Source organism: Marmota flaviventris, chromosome 14 (genome assembly GCF_047511675.1).
Source record: "Marmota flaviventris isolate mMarFla1 chromosome 14, mMarFla1.hap1, whole genome shotgun sequence".
In the NCBI taxonomy this organism is placed as follows: domain Eukaryota; kingdom Metazoa; phylum Chordata; class Mammalia; order Rodentia; family Sciuridae; genus Marmota; species Marmota flaviventris.
Window position 1 is genome coordinate 1,888,883 of NC_092511.1, and position 16,377 is coordinate 1,905,259.

Consider the following 16,377-nt stretch of genomic DNA (forward strand, 5'->3'; position numbering starts at 1 on the left):
TTCTCTTGCAGCTATATCCATATAGTTCCCAGAAAGCCCTCCAAGAAGAGGAAGTTGAAGGAAGTAAGTGTGCACGGCCGAGGGGAGGAGATGGGCCAGATCATTGGGTAACAATCTAAACTGATAGAGCTCCCGTCCTGACTTCCTGGGGCTAAACCGCAGGGTTTGGCAGGAAGTGCCCCTGGAGTGCGGGAAGGCCCTGGGTGAGCTTGTCAGGTTGTCAAAGCCTCAGTGCCCCAGTGACGGGAGTCATAAAAGTGCCCTGGGCCACACCAAGGGAGATGGGCATCTTTGAGGCACACTATGAAGTTACTGGTTAAAACCTCTCATTTTCCTTTTGTTTTGGGGATTTGGGAAGTGGATGTCAGGAAGAGCTATTTAAAGTCATGCAGGGTTGATGCTAATGATAATGCTGGCTTTGCCCATGATAGGCTTCTGAGAGGCGTGTGTGTGGGGGGGAGGGGTGCCTGTCATTCCATCCGTGACACTTGATTCCTAACAAAAACAGCACAGCCACTCAGTCACTAGAGACCCACCTTTTTCTGTAACAAAACCCAACAGTTTTGAGTAATGGAGCCTATTGATATTTAGGATTTATCAAGATTTTTACTTTTTTAAACAAACAGAGTCAGCTCTGTGGAGTGTCACCAGGTGGGTGCTGAGGTGCCTCCTCTTCTACAGCACCCTCTCTTTTGCTCTTCTGTGGAGGTGATGGTCTGTACCAGAGGACTGGGGCAGGACTCAGTGACACACTGTGTGGCGCTGTCAGCAGGAGGAGTTGTCAGCTGTCCTCCTCCACACCCTGAGCCTCACGACTGCCCGTCCTTGTGCACCTCCACATCCCAGGAACCTTCGGGTAGCTCCAGAGTGGCGCCCAGGCACCGCCGACAGACCCACAGCTCTCAGGGCAGTGAAAGGAAGTCAAATTCAGTGTGTCCCCAACTTCAATTGTGACCGTCCAGGAGGGCAGGTTTCCCCTGACAATCTGGCCGTCACTGTGGGTCAGGGCTGGGCTGATGGAGCAAGTGGCGCCTGTTCTTCTTGGCATCCAGCCGTTTGTTTACCCCTCTGTTGGGGCTGGGGAGGGATCAGCACATTTCTGAAGTTTAAGTCTGTGCTCATTCTTGCACATTTCAGTGGATTCAATAAAATACAACTTACCGGTAACATCTCAGGATGGGGAGGCTTGCAGACTGTCTTGTGGAACCTTATTTTCCAGCCGAGGGAGCCGTGACCTGCAGAGGTTGTGTGCCCAGTGTTGAAGGGCAGCCTGGGCACACTCAGGGGGAGCTTCCCAGGATGGGGTGGGGCAGCACCTGCCACTGCCCTCGCCCCTGAGGTTGAGGCTGTCCTTGTCAGAAGAGTCGGAAGGTTTTCTCTGGGGACTTCCACTCTGTTAACTTAAAACACACGACTGAAGAGTTCCCGCGAGCTGCTCAGGAAGGCACAAGGAAGACGGTTGAGAACTCACCAACAACCTTCCTTCCAAAGCGACCCCAGGGGCTGCATTCTGTCCTGCCTTCCTAGCTGGTTTCTGTGACCTGTAGCAGGCACACACACACACACACACACACACACACAGAAATGGAATCTACCCTAGTCAGCTTTGTGTCCCTGGGCCCGAGGGACTGAGGAGGACAAGAGGAGGAAAGGCTCATTTGGTCATGGTTCACAGGTTCAGTCCACGGCCAGCGACTCCACAGCTCTGGGCCCAGGCGAGGCAGAGAGCATCGTGCTGCAGGGCACGAGAGGAAGGCAGCTCCGGGCCTGGCATCCAGGAAGGAGGGACAAAACAAAACCCCAAAGTCACGCCCAGGGGCCCACCTCCTCCAGCCACACTGGACCTGCCTACTGTTGCCACCCAGCTAACCCACATCAGTGGATTAACCCCCTGATTAAGTCACGCCTCTCACAGTCTAATCGATTCACCTCTGAACATCCTCGCATTGTGTCACACATGGGCTTTGGGGATACCTCATATCTGAACCACAACAGTATCCATCAACAAAGTCTTTTTTGGTGATACTTGAGGTTGGACCCAGGGCCTTGTGCATGTTAGGCAACTGCTGTGCCCTGGGGCTACATCTCCAACCCTTTTTATTTATTATTTAAAAATTTGAGACAGGGTCTTACTAAGTTGTCAAGGCTGACCTTGGACTTGTAGCTGGGAGTATGGATGTGCACACCACTATGTCCAGTTAATAAAGTCTTTTCGGATCTTTATTTACCATACGTCATGATTATTTTCTTGTACTGTAAGTGCTCTTCTGCAACCTGATTTTTAATGCCTGAAAAACTCTTTCCTGTGAATTTATCTTTATTATTTAACTCATTCCTTGACAGCAGACTCTTTGATTCATCCTACCTTTTCACAGTCTTAAACAGTGACACCGTGGGCCCCTTTCAGAGACACAGTTGCTACATCATGATGGTTTTCACAGAAGTGGAATCACGGCACCATCTTAATCCCTTTGGTGTTTCTCTGGATTGGGTCCCAGAGCTTCTAACCACTTCTGTTGCTCCAGCAGCATCTGAGATGCTCTTCGCTGCCCTTGGGTGTTGCAGGACTTGAACGACATGCCACGTAATGACCTAGAGGTGCTTGATGCTCATCGTCCCTACCTCTTGTTCCTTTTGTGGAGGATGTCATCTGCGGTGACCGGTTGTGATACTGTTGTTTGCTGGGTAGACCCTTGTCTTGGAGCGAGGGTAGTATTTTGAGGAACACACATCAGTGGTGTGGACATCACCAAGTGAGTTGGTCCTCCACTGAGAGCTTTGACCAGTGCACAGAATTTACTCCAAACAATCTGCTGGGTGCAGGAGGGAACCACAGGGGTGGCTTGGGGTGAAGACCAGTTTTGCCCCCCAGGAGGACATGTAAGGACATGAGCTGCCCGGCTGTCAGTCACTCTCACGGGTGCCGTTAGATATCTCTTATCTGAAACGCTCACAGAAGCCTGCACTTTGCCTGCACGGTGTTTTGGGGGGGGGCACCCAGGACCCCAAGGAAACACAACGCTCCACGAACCAGAAGACTTGCCTCTGGCTGATCGTTTCCACTGTCGCCATGTTAATTTGTCGGGTCAGGGTGCTCTGCTGTCAGGTGCTGTACTCTAAAGCCTGGAGGGTCTTTGTGAGTCCTCTGTGCCATTGATTTCATGGATGGCCACACTCTCTTAGCAGCAGGTGCTGTGTCCCCACGTCACATTAGCACTGGAGGGAGAGTCCTCAGTCCTTGGGGCACATCATAGCCATGTTCGATGCCCTCATCTCTCCTCTGTTCTAACGTGGAATGTGTATGGCTCACGTTCTTAGCACATTTTCACATCTACCATCTCAGCTGGGAAAATGGAAAATAGCAATAGTGAGGTAGGGGGTCTTAATATCTGCTGGTGAAAACATGAATAAAGAGTTCGGAAAAGTTCAGTGCTGTGTCCAAGGTCAGGGAGCTAGAGGAATAGAGCTTGGACTGACAGCAAGAGCTTTAGAGATGATTCCGAGATTCTGCCCTCCCTTTCCCAGGGACAGACCCATCACTACCGCTGTAGAGCCTATCAGTGAGAAATGAGTCTCCTGTGTTCCACGCGCGCGATAAAGTGATTGAATCGTCTCTGGTAGCCATTAAACCTTTATAGAGAGAAGCCCTGTGAACCGTGGAGGGAATGCCGCATGGCGTCTTAGTCTGTCTGTCAAGCAGGTCAAGTGTGAAGAAGAGAGGTCCACCTGGTCGCGTTCTGGAGGTTGGGAAATCTGAGAGCGAGGCGCAGCACCGGGCGGGGCCTTCTTGCTGTGTTGAAACGCTGTGGAGGGCGTCACGTGGCGAGGCCGTGTGCTAGCGTGGGTTTCTCTTCGCCTACTGATAAAGCCGAGGTCAGGGATGCCACCGTAAGGGGTCACCTCATGACTTTGTTCAATTCTGATCATCTTCTGAAGACCTCACCTCCAAGTACCATCAAGCTGTGCATTTGGGAATTGCATTTCCAACCCATGAACTTTGGAGGGACACATTCAAGCCACGGCGTGCAGTTTGGGCCACCGTGGAGCAGAGGGTCTGCAGGGGGATTTGTGGCTCTCCACCACCTGTGCTGAGCTGGGGAAGCTGGGCCTGGGGATGGACACCAAGAGGAAGTCCTTGTCCTGCTGCCGCTGTGCCTCCTTCCAGGGCTGATGGAGAACAGCTTTGCAAGGGCCAGAAGCTGGGTGGCTTGGCACTAAAAGCTCCTGGAGGCCTTGACGGAAGTGAGGCCGTGTGCAGCCCTTCCTGCTCCTGTCCCAGGTGGACAGCCCAGGGTGCACTCCAGGCCGGGTCCGAGGCTGTGCCTAGCTGTATCTGTCTACCATCTATCTTTTCTCTCTCTATCTCTTTCTATTATCTATCTCTCTATAGTTTATCTTTACACACACATATGTACATACATGTGTACATACATACATGTGTGTGTTTAAAACATTCTTTATGTGTTAACTACATATGTGTCCCTCTGTATATCTACTGATTATAAAACCCTGGGAGCAACATGGATACCACCCAGAGCAGGGTGGTTGAATGTCATGGGTATGTTGTATTATGGTTAAATCTGCAGATGGTTGTCAGGTTGAATGAAGTGGTCCCCGTGCAGCGCCTAGCATGGTGGGGGCACTCAGCTGGAGCTCAGTAATTAGTAGACACTAGTCTTGTGCAAATGCCTTTCAGTGGTGGTAGCTCACCTGAGCCAAGTTTGAGATCTGCGAATGCCTGCTGATTTGAATGCCATGTGAACTGTTTCAAATTAAAGGTAGTACAAGGTGAGTTTTTGCAGTGTCCCCAAGTCCAGGGTTTCCCTGAGGTACCTTGTCTCATTTTGTGACACAGTAATACAGAGTAGAAGTACCAAACTTCTGAAAATTATTCTTTCAAGAAATTTGCTTTGGTCAAATCTATTAATGGGAAACTTGAAGAAGCTTCCCTCCCAAGAGAACATGATTAGAATTAGGACATTAGTTGGAATACTATAATATGTGCTTAATGCAACCACAGAAATGGCTCATTAATGTGTGTGAAATGACATTTCATTGCTCGGAGGGATGGGGCAGGGAGGCACAAGGCAGAGGCTGGGAGATCCCAGCTTTTGTGGCCTGTGGTGTGTGGGGGCTCTAGTGGGGGACGTGTCCTGGGCCCCCCCGGCTGCAGGGCTCGTGGCAGTGACCCAGAGTTCTGGTCTGTAGCCTCAAGTCACATAGCCGTGGCCCCCAGTTCAGATGATGGCTCGGTTCTTTCCCAAGGGTCTCAGAACGGATGAGCCTGACCCAGTGTTCTCCCCAGCGAGGGCTGTGTTCTGGTTCTGCTTTCTCCACGGGCTGCTCCTGGCTGAAAGCAAGTGTCCATGAGATGAGACTACTGAACTCCATCTTGAAAGAGATGTGACAGGCCGAGGGGTTTTCCAGAGCACAGAGGCGACCAGTGACTCTAACAAGGAATGTTTAAAATGAACTTTTAAATGCCAGTTTCCACGAAGCCCTTCTGGTTCCCTGCCTCACTGAGAAGCTCGGGGAAGGAAACCCATCCTCGTCCAGGAGGCACGAGCTCGGGCTGGGGACCTTGCCGTGCCCCTGTGCTCAGTCCATTTTTCCTGGCCTCTTTACTCTTTGTTGTTGGTCTGTCCTGGACACCTATCTTGGAAACTTGTGTTTCTGCTAAAAGAGTAACGTGTGATTCCTATTTATTGTAGAAAATTGAGAAAATATTTGGTTCAAATGAAAACAACACCCATAATCAACCACTGTACCTCCCTGGGTGGTTTTCCGTGTGGGGTCAACATATGAACACGTGCACATCCATCCATGTGCACTCTGGGTTTTATAAATGTGCTTATTTAAACAAAAGGAGAGCATATTCTAATATATTTGCAGAACCCCTTTTACTTCATAATTTATCATGAAACTGCTACGTGTCGGTATGTGCTCCCTTAGGATTCTTGGTGGACTTGGAGTTCTCGTTGGCTGGTGTATACCGTATGTTTTTAAAACCGACCACCTTGGCTTGGCCCTTGGATATTTTTATTATTAGAATCATCAGGGCACTGAGCATTCTTTTGCATTTTACACCTTACTTGCCACACTACGTTTTCAGGGTTCTCGTAGGTATGGCCAGCTGCTGTCCTGAGAGACTGTCATGCGTGGACTCTGTCCGTCCTGAGAGAGCCCATCCCAACCTCTGGACCCAAGCATCGCGCTCCTTACTCTCCTGACAGATGCCCATGCTCGTGTCAGAGCCTTGTGGAAATGTCACGGGCTCTGTCCTTCGGACACCTTAACTTCTCCGACGCTCGGTTTTCTTATCTGTAAAGTGGGTCTGGTTGGATCTGGGGTAGGGGTTAAATCTAATTATGTATGCGCCCAGGCGCCACGCTCCGTCACCAGGAGGAGTCTGTGTCTCCCTGCCTCCTGCCCTCTTTCCAGCCTTCTCCCTTTCCCGTTTGACACCCGCCTTTGCTGCTGTCACCATGGAGTTTGAGGCCTGTTTCGATGGAACCTCTGCTGCTTCAGCCTCACCCCTCGCCCCTCACCCGACTCCCTTCAGGTCTGGGATTCTGTCCACAGTGGATTTTGTTTCTCAGAGACGTGTATCCACATCCCCTTCCCCGAGCCAGGCTTGGGCCGTTGCTCCTGCCCCTCCAACTCAGCAGTGGACTCCTCCTCGGTATTCGATGCCCCTTCCTCCAGGAAGCCCCTGCTGCCCTGGTAAGGACTGGGAGGTCCTCCCTCGGGGCCCTGCAGTGCCCTGCTTGCCTCTGTGAGGCGCTGCACACAGGTCCGTGCAGTTGCCCGGGAGCCAGTCTGTGTCCCCGAGGCCCCAGCTCTCTGGGGCCAGGTGTGCTGTTGGCTTTTCACCCTGCGCAGTTCCCTCTCCGAGGTGGTCCTCTGTGGCAGTGCCTGGCTTCCTGCAGGAGATAGGGGTGGGGTCTGAAAGGAAGCCTGGTGGCCGGGTAGGCCTCCAGGGACACACACGCTCTTCGCCTGGGACTTCGTTGGTCAGGGTGCGGCCTTGCTCCCAGGGGAGCTGGGAGGGGCTCCCCTGGACAGCCAGCTGGCGCCAGGCATCACCTGGCTGGCCTTGTCTCTGGCCAGTGCCTCCTGCTTGCCGAGCTAGCAGCTCCGGAGCAGCAGAGCCGCGTTCAGGGGGAGGGAGTGCCTCTGTGGGAGCTCCATTCGGAGTCAGCCAGTGGGCTGCCCCACCATGATGTCCAGGTGTCCGAGCCACAGTGGGCCCAGAGAGGGACCCTTGGCCAAGTCCAGTCTGGGAGGTTCCTGGCTCCCATGCTCCAAAGAGGTCCATGGACTCTGACGGCCCTGGCACCAGTGGGAGCTGTCCTTTGTCCTGGGAGGGGAGCGCTGGGGCAGCGTGGGAAAGAGGAGTAGGTGTTGACCTGGCTCCTGATCATGCTGGCAGCCAGCAGGCCCTGGTGTGGCCGAGGCTCAGCGTCCGGCACCTGTGTGTGTCCCTGATGCCCATGGCACCTGCTGCCCACGGTGGTGCACTGAATTCTCTCCTCTTTCCGAGTCCAGGCCTCGGTTTCTGGCTCTCCTGCCTTGCCCGTGTGCGGAGGGGTCATGGGGAAGGCAGCCTGGATGCCCTCGAGGTCCTGACGTGGTAGGGGCGCTGTCAGACGTTGCCCTGCTTTGAAAACACATCATTATCCGAGCTGAACGGGCTCTGCTCGTGTTTGGCAGTGTCAGCTGCCATCCCCACATTCTCAAGGGCCACACACAAGGCTTTTCACCCTGCGCAAGGGTGTAGCAGATATTTAGATACCAGACTGGCTGTCCCTGTCCCCTGCGAACCTGACATAAGGAGGACTGGGAGTCAGTGCGTTAGCTAAATAAGGAAAACCGTTGGAGGAGAGAAAGGCTCCGAGTCTCCCCTCGCCTCCCTGTGGGGCTTCTTGCCCCCTCAAACGTGGCTCCAGGGAAACTCTCAAGAGCAGTGGGCACAGAGCGGGGGTGTGGCACAGTGGGATGCCCTGGCTGCATGCCAGTGGGGTCGCAGGAGAGCGTGGCGTGTGCACCTGCACCCTCCCTCACCTCTGAGCTGCCTGAGCCCAGCCTGGGAGAGGCTGCCTGAGGCTCCACCTGCGCCAGGTGGTGGTGGTGTGGAGAAGGGGCGAGTCTTGTCCCTGGGAGGCAGGTACAGTGGCCACTCTGGAGCTGTTCAGGTGAGTGCCTGCTCAGGGAAGGCCTGTGGATGCAGCAAAGGAGCAGGGTCAGCTGAGGATGCGTCCTGTGTGAGGCAGTCCTGGAGGGACTCCCTGCGGAGCTGCCCAGGCACCCACTGAAGCCTCCCCTTTGCCCTAAAGAGCCTCGCTTGAAATCTGTCCTGGGAGAGGTTTGGGAGCGCGGAGGCTGGCGGCTCTGCCCTGTTGCCCGTGTTCTCATGCCCTCCAGCCCCGCCTGAGAGAGCCAGCCTGAGCAGGAGGTGGAGGCAGAGCCAGGCTCGCACAACAGGACAGAACCAAAGCAAGACACACCACGGGCGCCCACTGCAGCTGTGACCCAAGGGGGACCCACAGTGGGAAGTGGGGTTAGGATTGAGATTTCAGTGCACCAGGCAGGACTCCCCTGAACCTGTGAGATGATCGTATCATTTTCAGGTTCAATCTGTGAATGTTTTAAATGACGTTAATTGCTTTTCAAACCTTAAGCCAATCACGTTTGGTTGTGAAGTATCTTTTGTATTTGTTGGATTTTTTAAAATTAAATTATTTATCTGATTTGTTACAAATGGTGGCAGAATGCAATTCATTTCATGTCACACATACAGAGCACAATTTTTCAAGCCACTGATTGTACACAAAGTGTTTCACACCATCGGTGTCTTCATATATGAAGATTTTGTTTAGGAGATTGGCAGCTGTGTTGGTGGAGGGGGCTGGTGGTGGTTACCTTACAGTGTCTCTGGAGGTTCAGGAAGAGCTTGCCAGGGCTGAGTTACTTCTTCACTAGAGGCAGGATAGCACGTGCTGGTAGAGCTGTCTGGGCTTGGAGCCACCACAGAGTTTTAACTGTAACTCCAACCTGATCCCAGGACGGGGCCACCCAGCACGGGACCACCCAGCATGGGGCCACTCAGGACAGGGCCACCCAGAACAGGGCCACCCAGAACAGAGCCATCCAGCACAAGGCCACACAGCACAGGACTACCTAGGACAGGGCCATCCAGCACAGGACTACCCAGCACAGAACTACCAAGGACAGGGCCATCCAGGACAGGGCCACCCAGCACAGGGCCACCCAGGATAGGGCCACCCAGCACGGGCCACCCAGCACAGGGTCACCCAGCACAGGGCCACCCAGGACAGGGTCACCCAGCACAGGGCCACCCAGGACAGGGGAGCGTGAAGGTGACCCTGCTTTCTTCCTGGCTGGTTGACACCATGTCAGCTTTGAGAATTGTGGTGGAACTTTACAAAGCACATGAAGTCAGCTCAGTCAATCTTAAAACCTGCTTCTTTCTACACTTTTTATCGGTGCAATACAGTTGTACATAATGGTGGGATTTGTGACTTATTCATACTTGTACACAATATAACAACATAATTTGACCAATATCCCTCCTTTTTAAATGTAAATTAAATTTTAATTTGTAAAGGAATTGTCCATTTTCCAAAAGATGAAAGATAGAAACCTCTGTCTCCATGGCCTGCAAGCCTGGGAGCCCGCCTGGTTGACACCCAAGGTGTTCGACCACACTGGCCTGTCCTCCCGCTGTGGAGCCCTGTGCTGCTGAGGCCAGGGGAGGGCCCTCAGGGCACCGGCTGCCAGGCGGCCATGCTTCTCCAGGAGGTGGAGCAGGGCTGCTGCGGCGAGCTCTGGCCTCCCCTGCCTGATGTCCCTGCTTGGGCCTGGCTGCCCTGGCAAGACGCCTCCCCCCAGGAGAGGGTGCGGATGGTCCCCTTGCTGGCGGCATTGTGGACTGAGGGTCTGACCAGACCTTCCTCCTCTAGGAGACGAGCCTAGAGACCCTGCTCTTCCCACAGTGCTCCTGTGAAGGTGCCCTCCGGTCTCAGGCTGACCACCACTCCTCCTCCTGAGGGTCCCCCAGATGTGCCTACCACCTGCGGTCTTGGTGCCACAGTCTCCTGAGCCTTTTTTGCTTGATTTTTTTTCTCTTTTCAGTTTATTTCATGGATGAGTTATGCTAATCCAAGTCAGAAGTGGTTACGTTATACAAGCTGTGAGGCTTTTAAACTTGTGACAAGGGACAAAAGGGAAATTCTACTTATTGTAAGGAAATCCTCACTTAAGTTTCAGTGAGCCACAAGCACTTAAAACCCATGAACCTTCAGCTGATCGTCCCCAGCCAGGCCCGTCTCTACCAGCATCTGAATTACTAGTTTCTTTTCATCGTAATCATCAGCGATCCCCTGGACAGTGGTGAGGGTCTCTCTGCTGGATTCTCATGTGGATAGAATCCTGAGAGCAGCAGGCAGCAGGTCCTCATCCTTCTTGCACCAGCAGAGGGATGGAAGAGTGGAGGTTCTGGGTGGCAGACGTGATTCCTTTTCCTTGGGAAACGGCCCGTGGACGGTGGCTGCTGGAAAAGGCAGGCAGGGAGGGGACAGAGCATTGGGAGGCGAGGGGGCTCGAGGGGAAGGTTGCTGAGTCCTTGGTGGTGGCTCAGTGACCGGGGCCTTTGCTTGATATTTTGCATGGAGAGGGCTGAGGGTTTGGAACAGCATGAGGAGGTGACCGGGGACTCGGAGCCTGAGGAGGACAAAGAGCAGTTCTTGTCAGTTGAGCCCTTGGCTGGCGTCCACTTCTACTAAGCTCTGGACAGCGCACTCTCGTGTTTGATGACTCGTGTGGAAAGCAGCGGCTGGGAGGTAGTGCTGCTGTTAACTGCACTGCTGCAGGAAGGATGGCTGAGAGGTCGAACAGCTCGGAGGGCGGCCAGTGCTGGGATCGCGGGAGTCAACACAGGCCCGAGCGCTCTGCTGTGTTGTACAATAGGACTCGTGCTAGGAACGGTAATAGAATGTGTTTTGATGGCTCAGGGCAGCCTGGATGTCTTGGTGTTCTTCGCTGCTACCTGGAGATGTGCACATTTAATGTGGTGCTGGGGCTTGAACTGGGTCACTCTGCAATCCTCCTGCCTCGGCCTCCTGGATATGGGGCCTTGTTGTTTTGATGATCAGGCATGAACGTGTGGAAGAGTCTTTTGCAGAGCCTGTTGGCATTCTGCAAGCTGGAGCTGCTACAGGCAGAAGCGTCCGTGGTGATCTCAGTGTCTTCTCTCGTTGCTTAAATTTTAGTGCCTTGGCCAATAGGCCTATAGCTCCTGGTCCTTCGGCCTCTCAGGACAGATGACTGACATGGGAGTGTGGCTCTGACACGTGTGAATGAAACTGTCACCACCATCAGAGAGTAGCAGAAAAGCACCTTTACCTGACACTTGATGAGAAGTACAGGGAACAAAAAAATCAGAACGGCGTCCTCAACAGTTGGAGTTATTTAATTAGACAGGTGACATCAGGGTTGATGAATCATTAACACATCGAAAGAGCAATTAGCTCTTTGTTTCTCAATGTTATCAGGCAGAAAGCGGTTCTTAAGCGGCTCTCCCTTCATAGAATTTGCAGAGGATAATCCCTGTTGTGGTGCTTTCAGACACGGTCTGTACAGTTAGGCTAGTTGTCGATACTCGTGGCCTTGATTTTTGAGGAGTGTTTGGGCGCAGGTGAGTAGATCTTGTGTGGCACATGGCAGGTGAGAACAGGGGTGGGTGCACTTGCAGTCCCCAGGCTCCTCTCTTTCCCGGGGTCCTGAGCACGGTCTCAGGTGTCCTGCTCTTGTCCTGCCATCTTCCGCTCTCCCTTCCTCCATTTGTGCTTGTGAAAGCCTTGAAGTCCACGCCACTCCTCCTCAGGCGGCGGGCGGGCCCCCTGTGGATCTGACCGCTCTCAGGAGGGTCAGTCGGGCTCCACAAGGCGGGTGAGCAAGAAAACCCGAGGCAACGGAAGTGACGTGATGGAAGCAGGCCGAGTGTGTGAGTGGTCAGGGAAGACCCTCGAAGAGGGCATGGAGTGGCTGCTCAGTGAGAGAGAAAGCAAGCCACACAGGCCCAGTACTGGGCAGAGACAGCTGTGACATTTGCGTAGCTGAAAGGATGGGCCCAGGGCCAGAGCACGGGGTGCAGAGGTGGGGGGCGCGGGGAGGAGAGGCAGCAGGTGCCAGCTCGCATGGGCTGGTGGGCGTGGGCGCTGCAGAGAGCAACCTGCAAGGCTGCTCGTTGCTTGCTGCAAACAACGCACGGGGGCCGGGCAGCAAGAGCCGTGTTGGGCTGTGGGAGCCTGGAGCCTGGGGCCGCGGGAAGCCAGCAGTGCAAGGGGTGGTGCTGCCGTAGAGTTGCCAAGGGGCTGAGGGCTTAGCAGTGGGCACTAGGGATTTTGAAGTTGGACAAAAGGGTCTTGGTGGCACCATCTTCTGAGAGAGGGAGATCTGGGGACCATCTGTGGGTAAAGCTGGCAATTTTGCTTGGGCCAAAATAAGACTCAGATGCCTACGTGAGCTACGTGCTGCCCTCCACGTGCGTGCCTGTGCGGGCTCGTGTTAGTTGCATGGAGTTCTTAGCACTGTGTGATGGGGGTCGCCTTTGCTTTGTGGAAACCCTTCTAGTTCTCATGAGCACTTTATAAGGTCATCCTTGTTCTAAAAGCAAACACGGCTGCCCAGAGAGGAGCACTAGCTCTCCTGGAAACAGGGCTGGGTTTTGACCTCGTCTTCCAGCTCCAGAGCCTGCCAGGCTCTGCCAGGCCTGGCTCTGCCCCCTCGAGGGCTGCAGGTCAGGGTTGCTCTGTCTAATGGTATCTCAGGCTGCAGCCAGGTGCTGGATCAGCCTTCCCGGCAGTGGCTCTGTCCTCTTGGATCTCCTCACCCTTCTCCCAGGACCCATAAGACACGCCCAGAGCACCCTCCTTCTGGAACATGGTTCTCAGGAGGCGTGGGGCAGGTGTTGGTTCTTTCTTGTCCCTGCCAGTGTGTGTGGAACCCAGAGCACCTGGGCTGGGGCTTTTGGGGGTGACTTCTCAACCTACAGTGTTCAGGCGAGCTTCCCAAATGAGTAGACCGTGTGCCCGTCTTGCAGGTAAGCTGAGGACGGTCTGACCAGTGAGGGGACAGGCCCTGGGAGGCCTTGAGGGAATGCTCAGGTGGTGTCTAACTCTGGCAGGCCTCAAAGTGGGCATCTGGGAGGTGGCAGGCTCAGTGGAGACCCGGGGCAGCAGGCGGGTGGCAAAGTCAAGCTGGGGAGTGTGCAGAGAGGTGTTTGGCACACTCAGCTGCAGGGCAGACTACCGGGTGCAGAGCAACTGGGTGTCCTGTCTGGTGTTCTAGGTGAGGCCTGGGTTGGGAGCCTGCAAGGGGAGGGGGCTCAGCAGTGTGAGGTGTGGGTGGAGTCCATCTGGTCTCTGGGGTGTGGAGAGAGGTGGCTGGGCATGGGGGCATCTCTGTAGAGTGTGTGTGCAAGAGTAAAGCGGGTGGTGTGAGGGGCACTGGGCTTGGTCCTACTCGTGCTGCAAGGGAGGGCTGTTGCCATGTCACTTCAGCAATGGCAGTGAGCTTGGTAGGTGGAGGAGGAGGCTGGAGCCTCGGGGTGAAGGCCTCAGTGTAGCAGAGGCCAGAGTGTCTGACCGGACCCTGACAGAGCAGTGTGGAGTGGCCAAGAGCAGAGGAAGGTGGCCAGGTGCGTGGGACAGTGAGACAGGATGCAGGTGGTGGGGTCTGGGCTTACTTTGTGGATGGAGGGGAACAGCCATGTCCTGCTGGCCAGTGGTTAGGGTGATGTGGCATCTCGGGAGGTGACAGTGGGACCCTGGCGGGAACCTCCCATCATCCAAGGAGGAGAGGGGAGGATTTGCATCATGCGGGGGGGGGGGCGGGGGCGGGGTACATGGGTACATTGTCTGCAGAGACAGACAGGAGGGACCTGGGCAATTGGATCTGAAGGGCGGCATGGGAGGGAGAAGGGCCCTGCACCGTTCCACCTGGCAGGCTGGAACCGCAGAGAGCCACGTGGTTAGAGGCAGGGTTGGGGGGAGGCCACAGTGAAGTGGGGGCCTTTCCAGGCAGCCCAGCCTTGTGCAAAATGCGGTGGGGGTGGTGAGTGCTGCTCTTCAGGATTCCCTCTGCTTGCTTTCTGCACGCGCCTGGCCACCGGGCAGGGAGAGCAGACTTTGCTCCTCTGTGCAGGACTCAGACATTCCTTCCCACTTGGGGGGTCTCGACCCTGTCTCTCAAGGCTGAAGCTATGACAGGCCAGAGTTGGCTCGGCCTTGTATTCTCAGGAGAGTCGAGAAGGGTCGTGGAATATGGGGGAGCTGTTCCCACCTGCTGGCCAGGATGTCTGGCTCAAAGCTTGTGGCCTGAGAGTAGAAGCCACCCTGACCATCCTTAGGACCCAAGGGGTTGGCCAGCAGAGCCTCAGGGGTGGCACAGAGGTCATTGGCTCGTGCTTGTTGGGTGAACTGCTGGGTGTGTCTGGTGTGAGCTGCGCAGCCCCCTGGGGGCCCTCTGCCTGTCACCCTGGTCCTTGGCACTCTGCACTTTTATACCTGAGCTTCTCACCACGGGGGCAGGTGGCTTGCAGCCCCAACTACCCCACACTGTCCCTGGGATCCTGTCTGCCCCACATACAAGCACACAACCCCTCTCTGAGTCCTCCAGGGTCCTTCCTGGGGTGTTCTATCAACAAGAGATCCCACCTTCACTTAGGTTTGGGGTGGCACTGTGCATGCTGATGGTGCTTAGCAAGCGTTTGCTAATCTGAACGAACTCTAAGGCCTGCGTTTTCTTTCTCCAGATAAAGCCGGTGGTGCACTGTGACATGAACGTGCCTTCCAGGTGGCAGTCCTATCACCGCCTTTCCCGAAACATTAAGTGAGTACAGTGTCGTGGGTGAGGACTCAGCCCTTGCCGTCGCTCCTTGAAGAGAAGCCTCCCACGCGGCTGACTCTCCTCTCTCTCCAGCAGGGACTCCCTCCCTGAGCGCCTTCTCTGTGCTCCACATTCTTTCTTCTCTTGAACCCTGAATTAGGGAAGCGACCCAGTGGCTGAGCCAGTGTTGACAGCACAGTTTTCCTGGGGATGGAGAAGTAAGGGCTCTTGAGCTGTAGGTGGTGGGTTTGTTTCTTAATCCAGCAGTTCCAGCTGTTGGGTGTCGAGAGGAAACATTTCCACCACCGTGAGCTCTCACTCCCAGGGCCCTTTTGGAGCCAGCTCGTCCCACCAGGTGTCCCTGAGAGGGGACGTGTGAAGCTGCATGCTCGGGACACGTCATACTGAGCAGGAGCTGTGAGGCCCAGCGCCCTGGGTGGGGTCGTGGCTGAACACGCTGGACTGGACACAGGGCTGTCTCCTGCTCTTCCTCTTGGCTCTGGGACTTTCCGTGCTTTGACTCTGGGCTTGCTCCCTGGTTGGTCGAGCAGGACAGAGGCAGCTACCTCGAGGTGGGAGGATGGCCCGAGGTGACCTGTGCAGAACCCACCCGAGCTCATCAGGGGTCAGACTTCTGTAGGTGGCCCTAAGCCCCCTTAAATCCCTGAGGGGGAGTTCAGGTCGTTCCTCCCTTTTGCCATGTTTTGCCCCCAAAGAAAAAGTCGCGTCTGTCCTGGATCAGGAGCTCAGAGTTGCGGGACCTGGCAGTGGCCGGGCTGGCCCGACTTAGCCCCTGCTCCCTCTCACCTGGGACCAGGGACTGGGCAGGGGGCTGGGGACCATCTGCCTGACCAGCACACCGCAGCTGAGAAGCCAAGAGGAGACCTTGTCAGTCAGCCGCGCTCAGCTCCTCGGGGACCTTGGAGGTCCGGGGAGCGTGCCTGGAAGTACCCTACCCTGGGCTTCTGTGACGAGCCACTTAAACACATGAGGTCTCCCATGCTGCTTCAGGAGTATGAGAGCTGCTTCGAGACGATTAAAGGCCCAGGGTTTCTAAATTCCTGTTCTGTAGAATGGTAGGGTACCCAGTGACTGTGGGTCCTTCCTGATAAGACCTCGTCCCCAAGGCTGCACTCCATGGGCACGGCCCGACGTGGCCGACTCTTGCTCGGCAGCTTTTCTCCATATGGACCCCGGCTCCTGTAGCATGTGCTCATCTCTGTATCGTGGACTCAGAGTTCCACTAGATGGAACTAAACAGCCATTGAAGTGAAGGAAAGACCTGAGCACGATTGCTTGGAGACCTCATAACTGCAGACAAATGGCTTAGGAGGGAGTCTTCCCTGTTTCAGAGGGAGAAGGCTCCGACCTGGCCGTGGTGGCCCAGGCCGCTGGACATGTGGCTTGTGGAGTCGGTGTTCTGAGGCTGCCCTGCAGTGGAGAGGCTCTGGGGTCCCTGGCCTGCTG

General features: G+C 55.0%; 1 protein-coding gene across 1 annotated transcript in view; it reads left to right on the forward strand.

Annotated features, from left to right (window-relative positions):
* Dcdc2c (doublecortin domain containing 2C) overlaps window positions 1-16,377 on the forward strand; it is a 96,954-nt gene that overhangs the window by 2,182 nt on the left and 78,395 nt on the right. The window contains exons 2-3 of the mRNA XM_071601979.1: window positions 12-63; window positions 14,837-14,913. Of these exons, the coding sequence (XP_071458080.1) occupies window positions 12-63; window positions 14,837-14,913 (129 nt within the window). The remainder of the gene's footprint in view (window positions 1-11; window positions 64-14,836; window positions 14,914-16,377) is intronic.